At 42.1% G+C, this 16,976-nt stretch overlaps 1 protein-coding gene across 2 annotated transcripts in view; it reads right to left on the bottom strand.

Annotated features, from left to right (window-relative positions):
* Positions 1–16,976, bottom strand: part of DNAI4 (dynein axonemal intermediate chain 4) — a 23,605-nt gene continuing 6,629 nt past the window's right edge. The window contains exons 7-17 of one of the 2 annotated variants that reach the window (XM_075181863.1): positions 16,792–16,959; positions 14,976–15,170; positions 14,134–14,267; positions 13,671–13,757; positions 13,431–13,582; positions 11,919–12,076; positions 9,896–10,020; positions 8,503–8,601; positions 5,631–5,857; positions 3,602–3,755; positions 1–146 (exon numbers count right to left, since the gene is read on the bottom strand). In XM_075181863.1, the coding sequence (XP_075037964.1) occupies positions 96–146; positions 3,602–3,755; positions 5,631–5,857; positions 8,503–8,601; positions 9,896–10,020; positions 11,919–12,076; positions 13,431–13,582; positions 13,671–13,757; positions 14,134–14,267; positions 14,976–15,170; positions 16,792–16,959 (1,550 nt within the window). In that variant the 3' untranslated portion in view covers positions 1–95. Of the gene's footprint in view, positions 147–3,601; positions 3,756–5,630; positions 5,858–8,502; positions 8,602–9,895; positions 10,021–11,918; positions 12,077–13,430; positions 13,583–13,670; positions 13,758–14,133; positions 14,268–14,975; positions 15,171–16,788; positions 16,960–16,976 lie in introns of both variants that reach the window. The other variant, XM_075181862.1, reaches the window with a different exon arrangement.

A 16,976-nucleotide genomic window follows, 5' to 3' on the forward strand; every position in this document is an offset into this window, starting at 1 on the left:
TTTTGCAAATAGAAATGTTTTATTGTTTTGTGCCATTTGACGTTCGCTCCATGACATCACCAGACCATGGCCGTTTACAGACGGTTTCTGCTAGATTACAGTTGACACGCCAAAGTTGCTCCAATTAGATCATATAAAGCGTTCACCTGTAAGAAAGGTAGAGATGGTTCTGTTATTGTACAATAGGTCACAGAGTGTGGAATATAGGACATCTCTGCAAGATTTATACAGATGATTAATCACCAGTGACTGTTTGTCATAAATCCCAAAGATCACCATAAAACTGCACTTAGAAGCAATAAGTCACATTTTCAAGGGGCTTTTCGAAGTGAGCGAATGTTCCTATAAATTCAGTGAAATGTGCATAAAGCCCAACTGTAAATAAAACGTTAACCTGGATGGTTTCACGGGTACGGAAATTTATGAGCTATTTCCATTATGTTTAAACAAAGCCTCTTGTTTTAAAAAAAGACTTGACACACAAATGCTTTTGTCTCTGTTAATGGGGACTTAAGGAAGAGCGGAAAATAGAACCAGCCAACAAACCCGGCTTTCTATAGCGCTGTACAAACTTTTTCTTCTTATCGGCTATTTCAGTACCAGCTCATCTAATGTTTGGGTTTTATCTATACTGTTCATATTAATATGGAACTCCAGGCAGAAATACTGCAAGACCCAGGATCACTGCCACAAGTGCGTAGTGAAATTCTATTTATTAACCTTTATTTATATGGCTCCTACATTTTACACAGCGCTGGATAAAGCTGGGTAAGATGCATATGCAGGGGAACCAGAACACTTTTGTCTTATACTGGGACCTCTTAGTCCAGCTGGAAGTTGACCATACATACGAGACAATAGTTGTTTCTGCACCGCTCTTAGAAACTAGGCTCAGCGGTTTGTTTAGTTATGCCCAAAGTTCACCCTATTCCTCCTCTTGGATTCATGGTCCATGGTGGAAATCTAAGCTCACAAATCGCGGTACCCGTCAGGTCCGATTCTGTTCCACACAGCGGATATTTTGTCCATGCCCAAAGATTAGCTCTTCTTTCACTAAACTATATCCTATGACCCCTTCCACACAATACATAATGCTCTGGGGTCAATCTGCTCCCCCTACCAGGAGCCAGTAGAGTTTGTCAAACATGGAACACATGAAGAGCATTATTAGAAATACTGAAAATCTTTTGGACCCATAAGTTTAGTGGTTTCACCTTGTACTGATGATAACGTTATTCTACCTGTTAATTATTAACTTTGTTGCAGTTTAATTTTAGCTGTCATTCCAATTTATCCACATTGAAAAATTGTCCCAATAAAAAAAACAAAAAGCAAAACCCTAATGCTTATTGGTGGCACATTTAAAATACTAAAACAATAAAATAAAATTGACATTCCCACGTTGACTTTGTCATAAAGGTGAAGTGGCTCTTTAATTCCTTACCGTGGCCAAAATAATTTTAGAACATGGAAGAATATATATTATACAGACTCATAGTTGCAGAGATAATTGGCAGTCCCTGTACAATTAATTGGATTATCTCCCCATAGATAACAGGCTGTTTGCAGGATATAATAATTAGCATTGTTATAAAGTATAAAAATCAGACTTGTTCCTATAGGAGATCTCAGGTATCATATACCTGTCCCAGAAGGTGTAAAATGTATTTATATTGGGATAAACAGCATATGACGCGGGATCCTAGATTTAGATGGTAGATAAACAACAGATTATTAGCGATCGTTAATATTGATGCTGTAAATGAAATCATTGGAGGTCAATTAGGATGCTCAGAATGTCCGAGGTGTAAAACTGCACCTAGATCCCACCAGCAGTTCTGTAATACAGGTTGTTAACATCTCTAGACTGTGGCTTGCGGATGGGGAGAAGGGGCTCCCTTAGTAATATATCTTCTTATATTGTAATGCGGCTTCAATAAACGAAGAACCGAAAGTAGAGTTTATTATACGCCAGGAGCAAAGACACGACGGTCATCACTGGGAAACTTACACGCGGCTTGTGGATGCGCAAAGATACACCTCCAAAAAGACGTATCTAGAGATATGTGTAACACAAATAGGACGCATCTCCAAAGGCCGTGGTTAAATTGCGTCTGAAAGGTCTTACGCCTGAACGCCACTGAGCTGCCGTAAGTGCAAGTTGTGCACCACGCACAGTGCGGTAAATTGTACGCAAAGCGCCAAGTTACGACATGTAAATTGTGCACTTCTGTGCAACTTTAAATGAGGCCCATGATGACTATAAATACAGCCCCAAAACAAACGTAAACTGAAATTTGGGGCCCAGAATAATACCACGCTGACATTTGGGGTACAGAACAATATCATGCTGACATTTGGGGTACAGAACAATATCACTGACATTTGGGGCCCAGAACAATATCACGCTGACATTCGGGGCCCAGAAGAATATCTCTGACATTTGGGGCCCAGAACAATATCACGCTGACATTTGGGGCCCAGAACAATATCACGCTGACATTCGGGGCCCAGAAGAATATCACGCTGACATTCGGGGCCCAGGACAATATCTCTGACATTTGGGGCCCAGAACAATATCACGCTGACATTCGGGGCCCAGAACAATATCTCTGACATTTGGGGTACAGAACAATATCACTCTGACATTTGGGGCCCAGAACAATATCACGCTGACATTCGGGGCCCAGGACAATATCTCTGACATTCGGGGCCCAGAACAATATCACGCTGACATTCGGGGCCCAGAACAATATCACGCTGACATTCGGGGCCCAGAAGAATATCTCTGACATTTGGGGCCCAGAACAATATCACGCTGGCATTCGGGGCCCAGAACAATATCACGCTGACATTCGGGGCCCAGGACAATATCTCTGACATTTGGGGCCCAGAACAATATCACGCTGACATTCGGGGCCCAGAACAATATCTCTGACATTTGGGGTACAGAACAATATCACTCTGACATTTGGGGCCCAGAACAATATCACACAGACAATTGGGGTTCAGAACAATATCACACTGAGTCAATTCAATATCCAAACTGGGTCTTTAATCAATTTTTATCTGGTAAGTAAAAACACTTCGCCATATATCATCATCATCATCATCATGTAATTTATATATCCGACAGATTCTCAAAATGTTCATGTACATGGTCCAAGTATCTAAAGATATTTTTGCATTTAATCAAGGAACATTCTCAAAAGTCAGGTGACATCGGGAGCCTCTTACACCCCAAAATTCCTGCTTCTAGTGCACAGTCCAGGTGGTGACGGTAAGCAGATCCTTAAAGTGCACCTGTTACCTTCCCACAGTGGACACTTCCCATATTTAGAATGATCTAATTCATGATACTGCAGCCTATCGCTTCCCGGATACATAATGACATCACTGAGGCATGGGGCGTGTCCCTGTGATGTCACTGGTGCCTAGTGAACGGATTGGCCACAGGATTCTGAACATGGGTTCAGGACACTAAATGCCTCGACAGTGTTGGCAACAGGAGCACTCAAATTACAAATGGATCGATCCGCGGGGGATGAGAGAGGTTCTCCACCCTCAGGATAATACACCTATAAATCTATACGTGACTCACCTGTGAAGCATCTAAACTGGACACATTCCTCAGCGCGTAGACACTAACTTGTCCGTCACTGTCTCCTATCAGGACACAATTTGTATTGTGAGCAAATAACAGTGTTGTGAGTTTCACGGCTGGGTTAGCGGAGCTCACGATGATCGGATCTAAACTGTGAAGGAAATAGGGACAAAGTGCTTAAGTTACATAACAACAAAACTTAAATGTATAATTGTAGGATGTAACATATGTGACCTGACTCTGAAATGGACAGATAAAACTATTCATAGTCCTATTTAGTCTCAAATTAAGTAAAATCCAACATTTATACTTTGCACCAATACCATCTCCACTGTGAGGGTCTCTGTACTGTTTTTGGATAATGATTGGTCTATGTGTGGCCAATACTAGCGGAGAAGGGTATTAGACTGAGGACCATACACACAATGGACCTGAGTCATTAAGGAGCGTATCCCGCGAGTGCGTGCGCGTCGTCAGCACCAAATACACTGCGCATACTCAGAAGCAGACGATAAGCAATGGAACGCAGCCACTTCCAAGTGCAAAGACACTGTAGCCCACGATTTAGGGGAGTGAACGGGGAGAGGACTGGGTGGATACACATAGGAAATATACAGTAAGGGCGTACAGCCTCATCCAAGTCGGACTCAGGCGCACACAGACGTTCGCTGGTTTTCTGCCGTATCTCTTGCTCCAACTGAGGGGCTAGTTCAGTTCCGAATGCGAGTGCCGACAACTGAGTATCCATGCTAGAGAATGTGTGTGCAACAGGAGCAACTGTAAAAAATTATTTTATGTACAGTAGACATTAATAAGGGTCTAATAAATGTTTTTCCAAGGGAAAAAAATATTAAATTAAAACTTTTTTTTTTTTTTTTTAAAGTTCCATTTATAATCATAAATGCCTATATTATTGACAGGTAACATTAAATGCCTAATATTTTTTTGTGTGCATTCTTTTGAGATTTTATAGCCCACATAGGTATTGTACGTATCCTGCAGTGTCTGGTCTAGTAGATCAGATTAAATCTACACCCGTAGTCACCACCACACGCAGTGGCGGATCCAGGGAGGGGGCGATCGCCCCCCCCCCTAGCAGGGGCTTGCTGCCGACAGCAGTGACAGTGTGCTGCCCGGCTGCTCTGACTGTGTTTCACAATCAGAGCAGCGGGGCAGCACACTGTCACTGCTGAACGGACCTGCACATACTGTGCAGGCGCCGGCAGCCTCAGAAATTAGAAAGGGGGCGGGGCTAAATCGCCCCCCCCTAAAATCGCCCGGGGTATAGCAAAAGTCTGGATCCGCCCCTGACCACACGTATCTTTATATCAGGGCCGCGTTGGCTACGGGAGTACGCAGAGCCGATTTACGTGCGCTTTGAAACAAACGCACCGTGCGCTCACTATACAAGTCTTAATGACTCAGGCCCAATATCTGTAACCAGAGCAGTAAGTTTTAGTTTACATAAAATGGAGGGAGGGAGCAGGGCAATATTTTTAATCTCATTGCCATGTAAGATGAATATATTTATGTATAGCAGCGGAGTGACATATTTACGCAGTACCGCTACCAATGCCTCATTGGGTAAGTTGCCAAGACAACCTATGTGACAGTGCTTGTGGTTCTGTAGATAGTATAGAGCACTGGTTGGTAAACCGTGGTCCCACAACAGTTGTGGAACTACAATTCCCAGCTGGCGTGACATAGGTTGTCTAATCCGGTACAGAGTAACACCGTATAGTTAGAACAAAGGCTGTTTCCATGGCAACAGAACACTCGCTCTCAGTAGATATTAAAAAAAATGAAAACAGTGAAAGATGAAAACTGTACCCAACTTGCTTGGATCCCTATGGCCACGGTAATATAGATAATACACTAAATGAACTGAAAATCAATGTACATAACATAATTTTAATGGATATTATTGCCCCACTACAGATTATAGCCAGACTGGACTTTATAAAGGAAATGTCCTTCTGTTGCAACAAATCCTCTATGTTGCTATAGACCATTTGTTGTAACTCACGTGCTGACACTTAAATCCCAGATCTCTATCCTATTCTCATTCACTGCTCCGAATACCAGCGGGAGGGTGGGAGACCACATGATGTCATGGACAGCGTTGGTTGTGGCTGAAAACGTTAAGATGGGTTTCAAAATGTCCTGGCGCCATAAATGGATGCACCAATCCGCTGAGCAACTGAGGAACACGTCTGGGGAGAACGGAGACCACGCCAGCTTATACACCGGACCCTAGAATGTGAAGATAAACTTTAGATATGTAGAAGTTATACTCAATAGCAAGTTGTTAGATATCCAACAGATCAGGGGGTTAATGTATCAAGCTGCGAGTTTCTGGTGGGTTTGAAAAGTAGAGATGATACCTACAGCAACCAATCAGATTCTTGTTATCTACCAATAATTATAGGCAGTCAGCTCCGCCCCCCCCAAATTTACCTGCCGATAAATATGCTTGAATATATTTGTAAACATTTATAAGAACTGTTGTACAAGTAACCATGTACTAGAGGTGGTGTTGCCCGTAGCAATCAGAAGTTTCATTTCCAAACTGTACTAGAATAAGAACGCTGAGAACCAGATTGGTTAATGAAAGCAAATACCTGATTGGTTGCTATGGGCAACACCACCTGTAATCTTTGCACCAGTTTGTATAACTTTCCTCCACTGTGTGATGAACGAGAACTTCAGAGGGATTTTTGCCCAAGGTAAAAGAGCCAAAGGGGTATATTTACTAAACTGTGGGTTTGAAAAAGTGGAGATGTTGTCTATAGCAACCAATCAGATTCTAGATATCCTTTGTTTAGTGCGTTCTAGAACATGACAGCTAGAATCTGATTGGTTGCTATAGGCAACATCCTCACTTTTTCAAACCCGCTGTCTAGTAAATATACCTCAAAGACACAAAATGAGTAACTGTCTTTGAGACATTCAATTAATTTTTCTACATATAGGTATGGACTCCATGTGCTTTACAGCTATGGTTTAGAAGTTGTGTCAATCACCTGGTTATTAAAATCTACATCGTAGCTGATTCACCCACCAGCTCTCGGGAAATAATGAATCACAAATAATCTCATTTATAAATGAAATCAGCGGCTTCGGCAGCAGACAGACAATCTATTAATTGTACTCTATTAAGACCAGGAAAATCAAATTATATAGGAACAAGGCTTGGCTCTTTACATAATTGCATCAGTGAATTCAAATGTGATATTTTAATAAAACAATACAATTAGTTTAAAGAGGAAGAATTGCATCAAGTACCAGACCTTAAAATATGGGAGTTACCACCAGCACCAGTTTCATGTCGTGGGTGCATCTACCCACTGATCCTTCCAAGCTGAGCCATGTGATGGTCTTAGTAACGGATGGAAAACTCCATTGTTTAGAGTTGCACTGAACAGCGGATTCCAAATGTAACCCTTTATTTCCTTCCTATATTGCTCAGTGAATATTAAATCTGTCTAAATGTTTCTGCTACATATATCTTGCAAATATTATGGCTAGAATTGGGAAAGCCTCCAACATCCCCCCACTCCCACTACATAATTTATACCAGGTCTCCCCCAAGGCTGCAGTCTCCATAGAGGGTGAGGAGGACACGAGGTCTAATCAGTAGGATTGAAAATTGAACCCCCACAAACTAGGGCCCTGAGCGATCACCATGAATACCGTGGACTTCTTGCTCCCAGGAATTGGCCCTCCTTGTGATTATTTTCTATTCCACTATATTTCCCACTATAGCAAAATAATAAGAGAAATAAGGTTGCATGTCCACATCATCCGAGAGTATTATTATTATTATTATTATCCTTTATTTATATAGCGCCACATGAGGTCTGCAGCGCCGTACAGAGGTAGAACAACAAGACAGTACAGGGTATAACAGTACAACACAGTAAACAAATAACACTACAACTCTCAGCACAGCTACTGGGGTACAAGGGGTATATTCAGCGCAGGCTGAAACCTGTGCCCATTAGTGTGGGCGCAACTAACAGGTTTAGAGCCACTGAAAAGGTGCACAGACAGTGGAGGAGTGGAGGACAATTGGCAGAGAGCCTGAGGAGGAGGTGCGCAGTGTAAGGGGTGAGCAAAAGTTATAGGTGATGAGAACAGGAGGGAAGAGGGCCCTGCACCCTAGAGCTTACAATCTAAAGGGAAAGGGGTGGACACACGGATGACACATGGGGTGAGCCAATGTCAGGGGATCTGATGGCAAGAACCAAGAGTGGGAGAGATGGATGAGAGAGGGTGAGGTATACTACATGGTGACATGGTTATAAGGGATACTGGTAGGATTTAATAAACAGGTGGGGTTTCCAATGACTGTATGAAGCTATACAGACTAGGGGATAGTCTGATAGAACGATGGAGATCGTTCCAATGGTGGGGGCAGCACAGGAGAAATCTTGGATACGGGAGTGAGATGTGGTGACCAGAGGGGAGGAAAGGCGACGGTCACTGGCTGACCGGAGAGGGCGTATATATATATATATATATATATATATATATATGTATATAGATGAGGTTGGAGATGTAGAGAGCAGGGCAGTTGGAGAGGGGTTTGTACGTGAGGGTGAGGAGTTTGAAGAGGATTCTGTAGGAGAAGGGGTCACACGAAATGCCTAAAGGGGGTGCTGACTTGAAGCATTTTGCTGCAGTTCATGCTCCTTCTAGCGTTCCATTTGTACATCTCCATAGAGCACAATTTTGTCTGTTTCACATGAGCAGGTAAGTGTCTGAATGCAGCTCATCCTCAGTATACCAAGTAGGCTGTAGGTAAGTAGCGAGTATGTAGATAGACAGCTTTAAGACACACCTACCTTACAACTGATTTAAGAATCTAGAACTGATCTAGAGCAGCGGAGTCTCACCTTATGTGCCCGGTAGGTATCCAGGAACTGCTCATTGTAGGAGCAGGAACACTTGTGTATATGTCCCTCCTCTGTCCCGGCCAGGTATACATTTGAGTCCTAGGAGAGAACGAAGAATGATGTATGCTGGGAGTTTAGAACTGGAATAACTCAGTTGTGTTCTATGAATTAAGAGCCCATAGGACAGAATGAAGACAAGAGCAGATTTCAGTGTATTAGTTGATATCTATGTACGAAAGTAGTATGCCCACAGCCGTAAACAGCTTAAGCCTCACCTTTAAACTAAGATAGTTACAATAAAATCCTTTAACCAAAAGCCTTAAAAAAATGTTTTTGAAGTATTTTCTATACTATTGGTTATTTATGTACGTGCTAAAGAGCACTTCTATTGGTGCATGCGCCTAATCAATAAGGAATCTGGACGAACTGCCTATCGGGGGCCCCCATTTCCGGAGCAAGCTCCCCGAGTCACTTATATCTGTCACCTGTCTGAGATCTGTCACTCAGCTCATATTAGTTATAATGTTATTGCCTTTTGTCTGTCATTAGGTCACAACTGTATACAATGTTTCCAGGACATACATTGGAACGAGAGGTGACTATCAATGTGTTCCTTCCTGGTACAATACTTTATCAAACAATCGTCCATCTTGACCTAATGCATTCATAGGGGCACCCCCCATATCTTACTGCTTAGAACAGCCCCGAAAAATCAGTATGAGTCTAATTTTGTGGTACCCACAAAACCACTTGTGCAAAAATTGATGCATGACATTATAAAACAGCATTTGCACTGAGCCTTTGAACTTTCATAAATGACATTTACTGTCTTCATTTTAATGTCATAACAGTTCTGTTTAAATAAAAAAATCAATCCGGTGTTGCTTACTTATCACTGCCATATATCTGATGACATCCACCAACAACCCAAGTCACTGACTTGGATCAAAAAACTGCTCTGTTCATTTATCACACAGTATTTATGGTGTATGTCACTAATGCACTGCCGCTTACAAAATGACACTATGGGCTAGATTTACTAAGCTGCGGGTTTGCAAAAGTGGGGATGTTACCTATAGCAACCAATCAGATTCTAGCTATCATTTTGTAGAAGGTACTACATAAATGAAAGCTAGAATCTGATTGGTTGCTATAGGCAACATCCCCACTATTTCAAACCCGCAGCTTATTAAATCTAGCCCTATGTCATGACAGGTATAAGTGAATCTGTAAAATCATAGATCGGGTACGCTGGTGATTTCATGTATCCAACCATGTTTCCTAACAGTATTGGTTCCATATATGCAGGAACTCTGTGACTGTCATATACCCCCCAGCGTTAGTCTACTAAATCTGTGATCTACTCAATTCAGCGCTATCGATTGTACGTTACCGTTGGGAGGAAATCGAAGCACATCCCGGGAGCTTGCCGTGAGATAAACGCTACGCCTTTCTTCTCCTTGTCTCCAGTTGACTCTTTGAATCGGTCACTTCCAGTCCGCTTCAATCTCATCAGATCTGTTACAACAAAGGAATAATGTGACGGACAATGTAAACTGCCATAAATACAAACTGCTTGTAACACTATACTGCCCTCAAATGCTGCATAAACTTACCAAAGAAATACGGCACTCACATAATCCAGCCAATACTACAGTTATTTTCTGCATAAAACCAGATAATGCAACCAATAATATCTAACCATTCCCTAGGCCAGTGGTTCCCAAACTGCGCGCCTAGGCTCCCTGGGGTGCCCTGGAGATCTCACAGGGGTGCCTCGGGCACCAGTGGTAAGCAAGGTGGGGGACTACTTAATCATTTTGGCTTAGGGGTGCCTTGAAAAATTTTTGGAGACCCTAAGGGTGCCTTGAACTGAAATAATTTGGCACAAGGGCATTGAGGAGGAGAGGGGGGCAGGTACAGGCCCCCTGGGAGCATGATGGTGGTGGTGAGTAGTTGGGGGTGGATGGGGCAGACTGAGTGACTGTGTCAACCAATTACTTCCAATAGGGGTGTGGCCAAGTAGACCAATAGGTCTATTGTTCCACTCGACCACACCCCATAGGCTACTTCCCCTAATCCTTTATACTTAAATGATGTTAGTATAATACAATAACTAATTCACTACATAGCTCCTCAAATTAAGTGTGTTTTACCTTCAGCGGTTATCATTTACCCAGAGCAAACCGTCCTCTCTACAGTGCAGACCTAACAGGCAGCTACAGTTCTGTCAAAGCGTATGGGTTTGTGGAAGAGCAGGGGGCTTGCACAGGGGGGGGTTGGGTGAGATGAGGGGTGGAAATATGGCTGTACTCATACCCAGGGAGTAACTGTATCAAGCCCAGGGCCATCTTAACAACTTTATGGGCCCCCGGACAAAGCAGTGCACTGGGGCCCATTATATATATATATATATATATATATATATATATAAAATCACTTTTTTTATATCTACCTATCTATATAATTATTCTATATATCAGTCCCTTTTTTTTATTCACACACAGTTACTTCTAACTGTGCACCAAGGGGACACCTATTTTTAATATTTACTATCCACAAGGGGTGGGACTATCCCTTGATTTCTTTGTCCCCCCTGGCAGCCTTCTCTTTACACCCATTTAAGGGAGCGCGGACCCCCATTCTCCATATCTACAATATATATATATATATATATATCACTTTTTTTTTACATACACACATTATATATATATATATATATATATATATATATATATATATAGGGGCCCCCTTAATTTATCTTAAGTCTGATCCCCTTCTCTTCTTTTTTTGCTCGCTGAGTCTCTCTGTTCTGCGCTCCTCCGTGCTGTGCTCGCAGTGAATATCGGGCGTGTTGACATTTACTGCGAGCACAGCACGGAAGAGGGGACCAGGGAGGGAGCCAAATCGCCACCTGACCTGATCACCTGATCTTGACCGCAAAAGGTAAGTTGTTTTTTTTTAACAGGATTTATATATTTTTTTTACAGCAGACCTGGCCATCGTGCCCAGTTGGAAAGACGGCCCTGATCAAGCTGTGAGTTTCTGGTGGGTTTGAAAAGTGGAGATGTTGCCTGTAGCAACCAATCAGATTCTAGCTGTCATTTTGCAGAATGTACTAAATAAATTATAACTAAAATCTGATTGGTTGCTATAGGCAACATCTCCACTTTCAAGCCCTCCGGAAACTCGCAGTTTGATACATTTACGAACAGGTCTCAGACATTCCAACATAGAACACTTTAATAATGTATCATGTGACTACTCTCCAAATACCAATGATTACCTACACACCTCACAAAATATAACATTACATTACATACACACACACACACACACGTCGCCTTGGATTATCCCACAGTATATCACAGTAAGGGTTAAACGCCCCACACCCCATGAGTCAGTCGCACGCTCACCATTACAGTCCAATCCTTTCCTAATGCGCCACCTTGTTATCCTGCCGTCTGCAGAAATAGACACCAGGATCTCCCCTTTGTCCTCTCCCAGACTGCCGTGGTCTTGTTCTACCCACTTCAGCTGCCACACTGGGCAGGTGTGCTTGTTTGGGTTGTCACTAAGTTGATGAAACAACAAAATATTTTACGTACGAGACCGGTACTGAGGCTATCACAGGAACACAGAACACTGTTTAATATCCAACACATAGGGGTAGATTTATCGAACCTTCTAAAAGAGAAACATGGAAGTGTTCTCCATAACAGCCAATTAGATTCCAGCTATCATTTATCTAATGCATTCTAGAAAATATTAGCTAGAATCTGATTGGTTGTTGTGGGCAACACCTCCACTTTTCCCTTTTAGAAGGTTTGATAAACAATTACTCATTGTTACAGAGCCGCGACCACTTGACTGCACAACACACCAGTATTCAAGCAGAGATATGAAGGGTCTTAGTTGAAGCAGAGGCAAAGTGCATTGCAAGTGGCTTCATGATGTCATGAAAACCTATTTGTGAATTATGCGCCTATAGCTGTGAAACTGAGCATCGCGGCCAGTGGTGAACATTCAGTATTGTTCTTTTGTGATACTGTGTGCGCCTGGTGTTCTAGACAAATGCAATTGTCTGTGGGCCAAGTTAACAGTGTTTGCGGGGTGCAGAAGTTGTCACTTGCTGATACTGGATAACGAGGATACTGGCGGAATATTTAAATAAGATGGGTGGAGAAAGCAAATTTACAGGGGCGCTCAGTGCTATGCGAGAGGGCGCACAGTCTTTTCCTCTCTGCAAAACTACTTGAATCCTCTGCCATATCAGGGTGATCGGGTCTCCTCCTATAGTTAGAACAGGTCTTATAACAGGGGGTTGGGTAGGACATTTAGATTGTAAGCTCCAATGGGGCAGGGACTGCTGTTAATGACTAGATATCCTCTATACAGCACTGCATAAAATAAATGGCACTATATGAATAAACAAACAATAATAATGCATGGCCAAATGCTTTTATACAGGTTACAAAAACCCAAGGTGACCTCTAATATCCATAATAATAGATTATATTCATACATAACAGTATGAGGTGCATTATTCCTTATAATACCCAGTTTCTGAATGAACACTAAACTTATGACATCAAAACTCCCGTTTACAGATATCATTTACAGTAGTTTGTACATAATTTAACCTAATTTATGTATCTTATAAAAACATTTTTTTGCATGAAAGTTATTAGCAACATTACATAAATATTTGCAGGTCTTAAGAGGGTATCAAATGTGTATATATTTGAAATAAAGTGTCACACAGGAGAAGGATTGATTCTATGCAAACTCAATTCCTGTTCACTAGAAGACGTCTTTCTGTCATTCCAGGCGATGGCTTCATAGAAACTTAGGTAGATTTGGCAGTTGGTGTTCCAGGGGAAACCTCGCTTTACAATATAGTCCAGGTGAAATACTTCATATCTTACCTGCTATCCAGCATGGGGACGCTGTCGTTGTTCTGTACATTGTATATAGCCACCGTGCCGTTATACATCCCTACGGCCAGGAGGTCTGGGGAAGACATGGAGAAGTCCAGGGCGGTCACCCCACTTTCACAGTGGAAAATCCGCTCCGGCCACTGAACGAGAAGAAAACTTAATGGAGCCCTCTGTCTATATGTAATAACGATACAATACATATATATGTATATATATATTCTCTATTACCGTTGTGTTTTTCAGCGACCAGCAACAAGCCAGTCCTCCTTTTTGTTCTTTAAAACCGAATTGTCCATAGCCAACGGCCAGGAGGTCCTGCGGGAGAAAAGCATGGCTATCATCATCTATTTATTTATATAGCGCCACTAATTCCGCAGCGCTGTACAGAGAACTCACTGACATCAGTCCCTACCCCATTGGAGCTTACAGTCTAAATACCCTAACACACACACACAGACAGACCAAGACAATTTAATAGCAGCCAATTAACCTACCAATATGTTTTTGGAGTGTGGAAGGAAACCGGCGCACCCGGAGGAAACTCACGCAAACACGGGGAGAACATAGAAACTCCACACAGATAAGGCCATGGTCAGGAATCAAACTCATAACCCCAGTGCTGTGAGGCAGAAGTGCTAACCACTGAGCCACCGTGGAGAGGGATGTGAGTCGCTCTCCGTTTCTAACTTACCGGGTTCTTCCTGTTCCACGATGTGCTGCTCACGTTGCGTCCTTTAGTTATGTCACAGACAAAAGACCACAATCTATTTAAACTGGGAGACGTGAGGCTGGTTAGAAGTTCTGTATCGTCTGCAGCGTCTGGATCTGAAAAATAGGTGGATTTAAAGGGGAACTTTTTTCTTATGAACCTTTGGTAGTAAAGGACTTAAAGGAGAACTCCACCTTATAATTATATCTTCACAATAAAATCCCTCCCCACGAGTAGGGGTCCGGAGCAATGTATCGGAGATTTCTCCCTGGCTGGTAGTGAGGAGAGAATTGAGAGTAAACTCAGATAGCTGAAAGGTTGTCATGGAAGCTGATTGGACAGCTGGCTTGTCCAATCAGCTGCTTTCAAAACCATTCAGCTACTTGAGTATAATTTCAGAATCCTCCCAATTTTCAACCCGGGTGAAGGGTCCTTTTTACTTTATATCGCCAGCAGGGGGCAGCGTATCAAGAAACAGGGGGATTCTGGGTATTCTGAGATTTCTTTTTCCTCTACAATGCACTGTGTATTTATCTTGCATCAAATTAATTTTGGAGAGAAGTTTGAGGACGGTTACAAATCTCTAAAGATTTACAGCATGCGTCGAGTATCTGTGGGGATTCTGAAAATTCACAGCCTCTGATAAATCTCCAAAGACCTGTCAATGTCTATAAGTCTCAGAGTTATCGGCTTATGACTGCTTAGGGGGATGGAAATACTTTATAAAATAACTATTTAAATGTTTGGGACCATGCAGGGTCAGTGGATACTTGTTACAGAACCATAGTGCAATCACAACATGACGATAACACATGGAAACACACCTATGATAACCGGTAGCTGCCGATATGCCGCAAGCTTCGGCTGATATATGTTTTCTACAACAACTCTCTCCATAATGAACAGATCCTGCTGAAACTTCTCAGATTTTAATATTTCTTCCGCGTCTGGCTCAGTCTCGTCCTGTATCCGCACAAGAGGCAATTTGTCTATATCGGTGATGGTGCTTGAGAACACGTCTGTAAGACGGAGAAAAAATATAGACATAATATGTTTAAAATGCAAAAGCAATTATGATGGACAAGACTACCGAGAGGCTTTGGAATCTGCTCTGTAAGTGAAACCCCTCTGGGACGTCCTTTCCAAAAACAGACAATCGCTTTACTTACTTAGTAGACAAAACTTCCCAGAATGAGATACTCATTATATATCAGCACGGTTTATCCATCGTTAACATTACCCTTCTTAACCCTATTATATTTCCATTTAATTTATAAACACCAATATAGTCTGCAAATAGCAAAAGGAACAGTACATAAGTAATACAAGATCAAAACATCGGGCACTGAGGACCTGTCCCGGAGGAAGCGCTTACAATGTATTTGGAATGGGAAGAATTTGAATCACAAGATATTGGTACATCATAGGCAAACAGAGGGGGGGGGGGGGTTTCCTAGTGCCTGGAAAACCCCTCCAAGCCTGGGGCACTGTATAATTGAGGTGGCTGGAGCCTGCTCCCTCTTCACCCAGCTCTGCTTGAAAAGGAAGAGCTGCGTGCACCTAACAGAAGTACACACAGCATTGCCCATGTATATTATGGGGACAGCAGACCGAGGTCAGAAGCAGGAGGAGACGAGACAGTTGCTAAGCACATGATTAGATTTGAGAATCTCAAGAGTGAGAATAGCAAAACTTGCAGGTTGTACTGTAGACTTCATTAAAGAAATGCTTTTGAGATACTACTTAAGGATTTGGAGAGGAAGAAACTGAGGTTTTAATGCAATGAGTTCCATAGACTGGGTGCAGCATGCAACGATCATTATCGAGAGTATAAGAGAACAGGAAACACGAAGATTAGTGGAGGACTGGAGAGGAGGCCTGCAGAATACACTGAGCTAAGGAAAGTCATGGAGGGTGGAGCCGCATCAGTTAAAGCCTTGTTGGTTATAATTACGGCCATTTTTGATTTGGGGATGACATACTAATGTAGGACTTTGCAGTTTTATAGTTAGAATCTATCGCCAATAACTGGATCCAAAGAAGCTTTTGAAAGAACTCTGGCAGCATCGGATCAATTACTGGACTACGCCGGAACCAACTCTTCCAACTAATTCATTGTTTTATATTTATGGCAGCAAACCTACGTCAAAGTAACCTACTCTACTAGTCTGCTAACACTTCCAGCACCCCAGCCTTAATATACCTGTAACAATGACAGTCTTCAGTTTAAATGGATAACTTTTCATTTTTATTTTTTTAAAAAAAGAAAAACAATAAAACTGTAAAAAGTTAAAACTAAAGATAAAAAACAAGAACGTTTTCTTAGCATGGGTAAATGGGTAATACCAACTTAACTCAAATGGTAACAGAATACCGTTAACCATAGCTCACTTCGCATCATTAACCCAACCGTCAACCCTAATAAACATTATGGCAGAACCGTATGTTCCAAAAAAATAACGTTCTCAGTGCAAAATAAGCCTAAGCCAAGCTTAACAACTATTCTTAAAAATTGAGAGTACAAATTAGGTTGTTTTACTTTAAACCAATAGATTTTTTGCTGGCTCCAAAACTCTAGATATGGGGACATAGAATTAACCAAAATATATAGCTATCAATTAACCAAAATAAGCTTACCACCTCTGTCCATAGAGGTCGTAGACATCGTTCTCCTGCTCATGTTGGATCGGGAACTGGCCACACTCTCCGATCTCTCGGATATACTGGTTGTCTCTGCTGCCTCTTTCACTGGTGGACTCTCCGGTGGGTTAAAGGAATCATACAAGTCCCACACTGAAGCCAGTACACCTGCATGGATGACACAC

The sequence above is a fragment of the Mixophyes fleayi genome, chromosome 8, assembly GCF_038048845.1.
Source record: "Mixophyes fleayi isolate aMixFle1 chromosome 8, aMixFle1.hap1, whole genome shotgun sequence".
NCBI lineage: Eukaryota > Metazoa > Chordata > Amphibia > Anura > Limnodynastidae > Mixophyes > Mixophyes fleayi.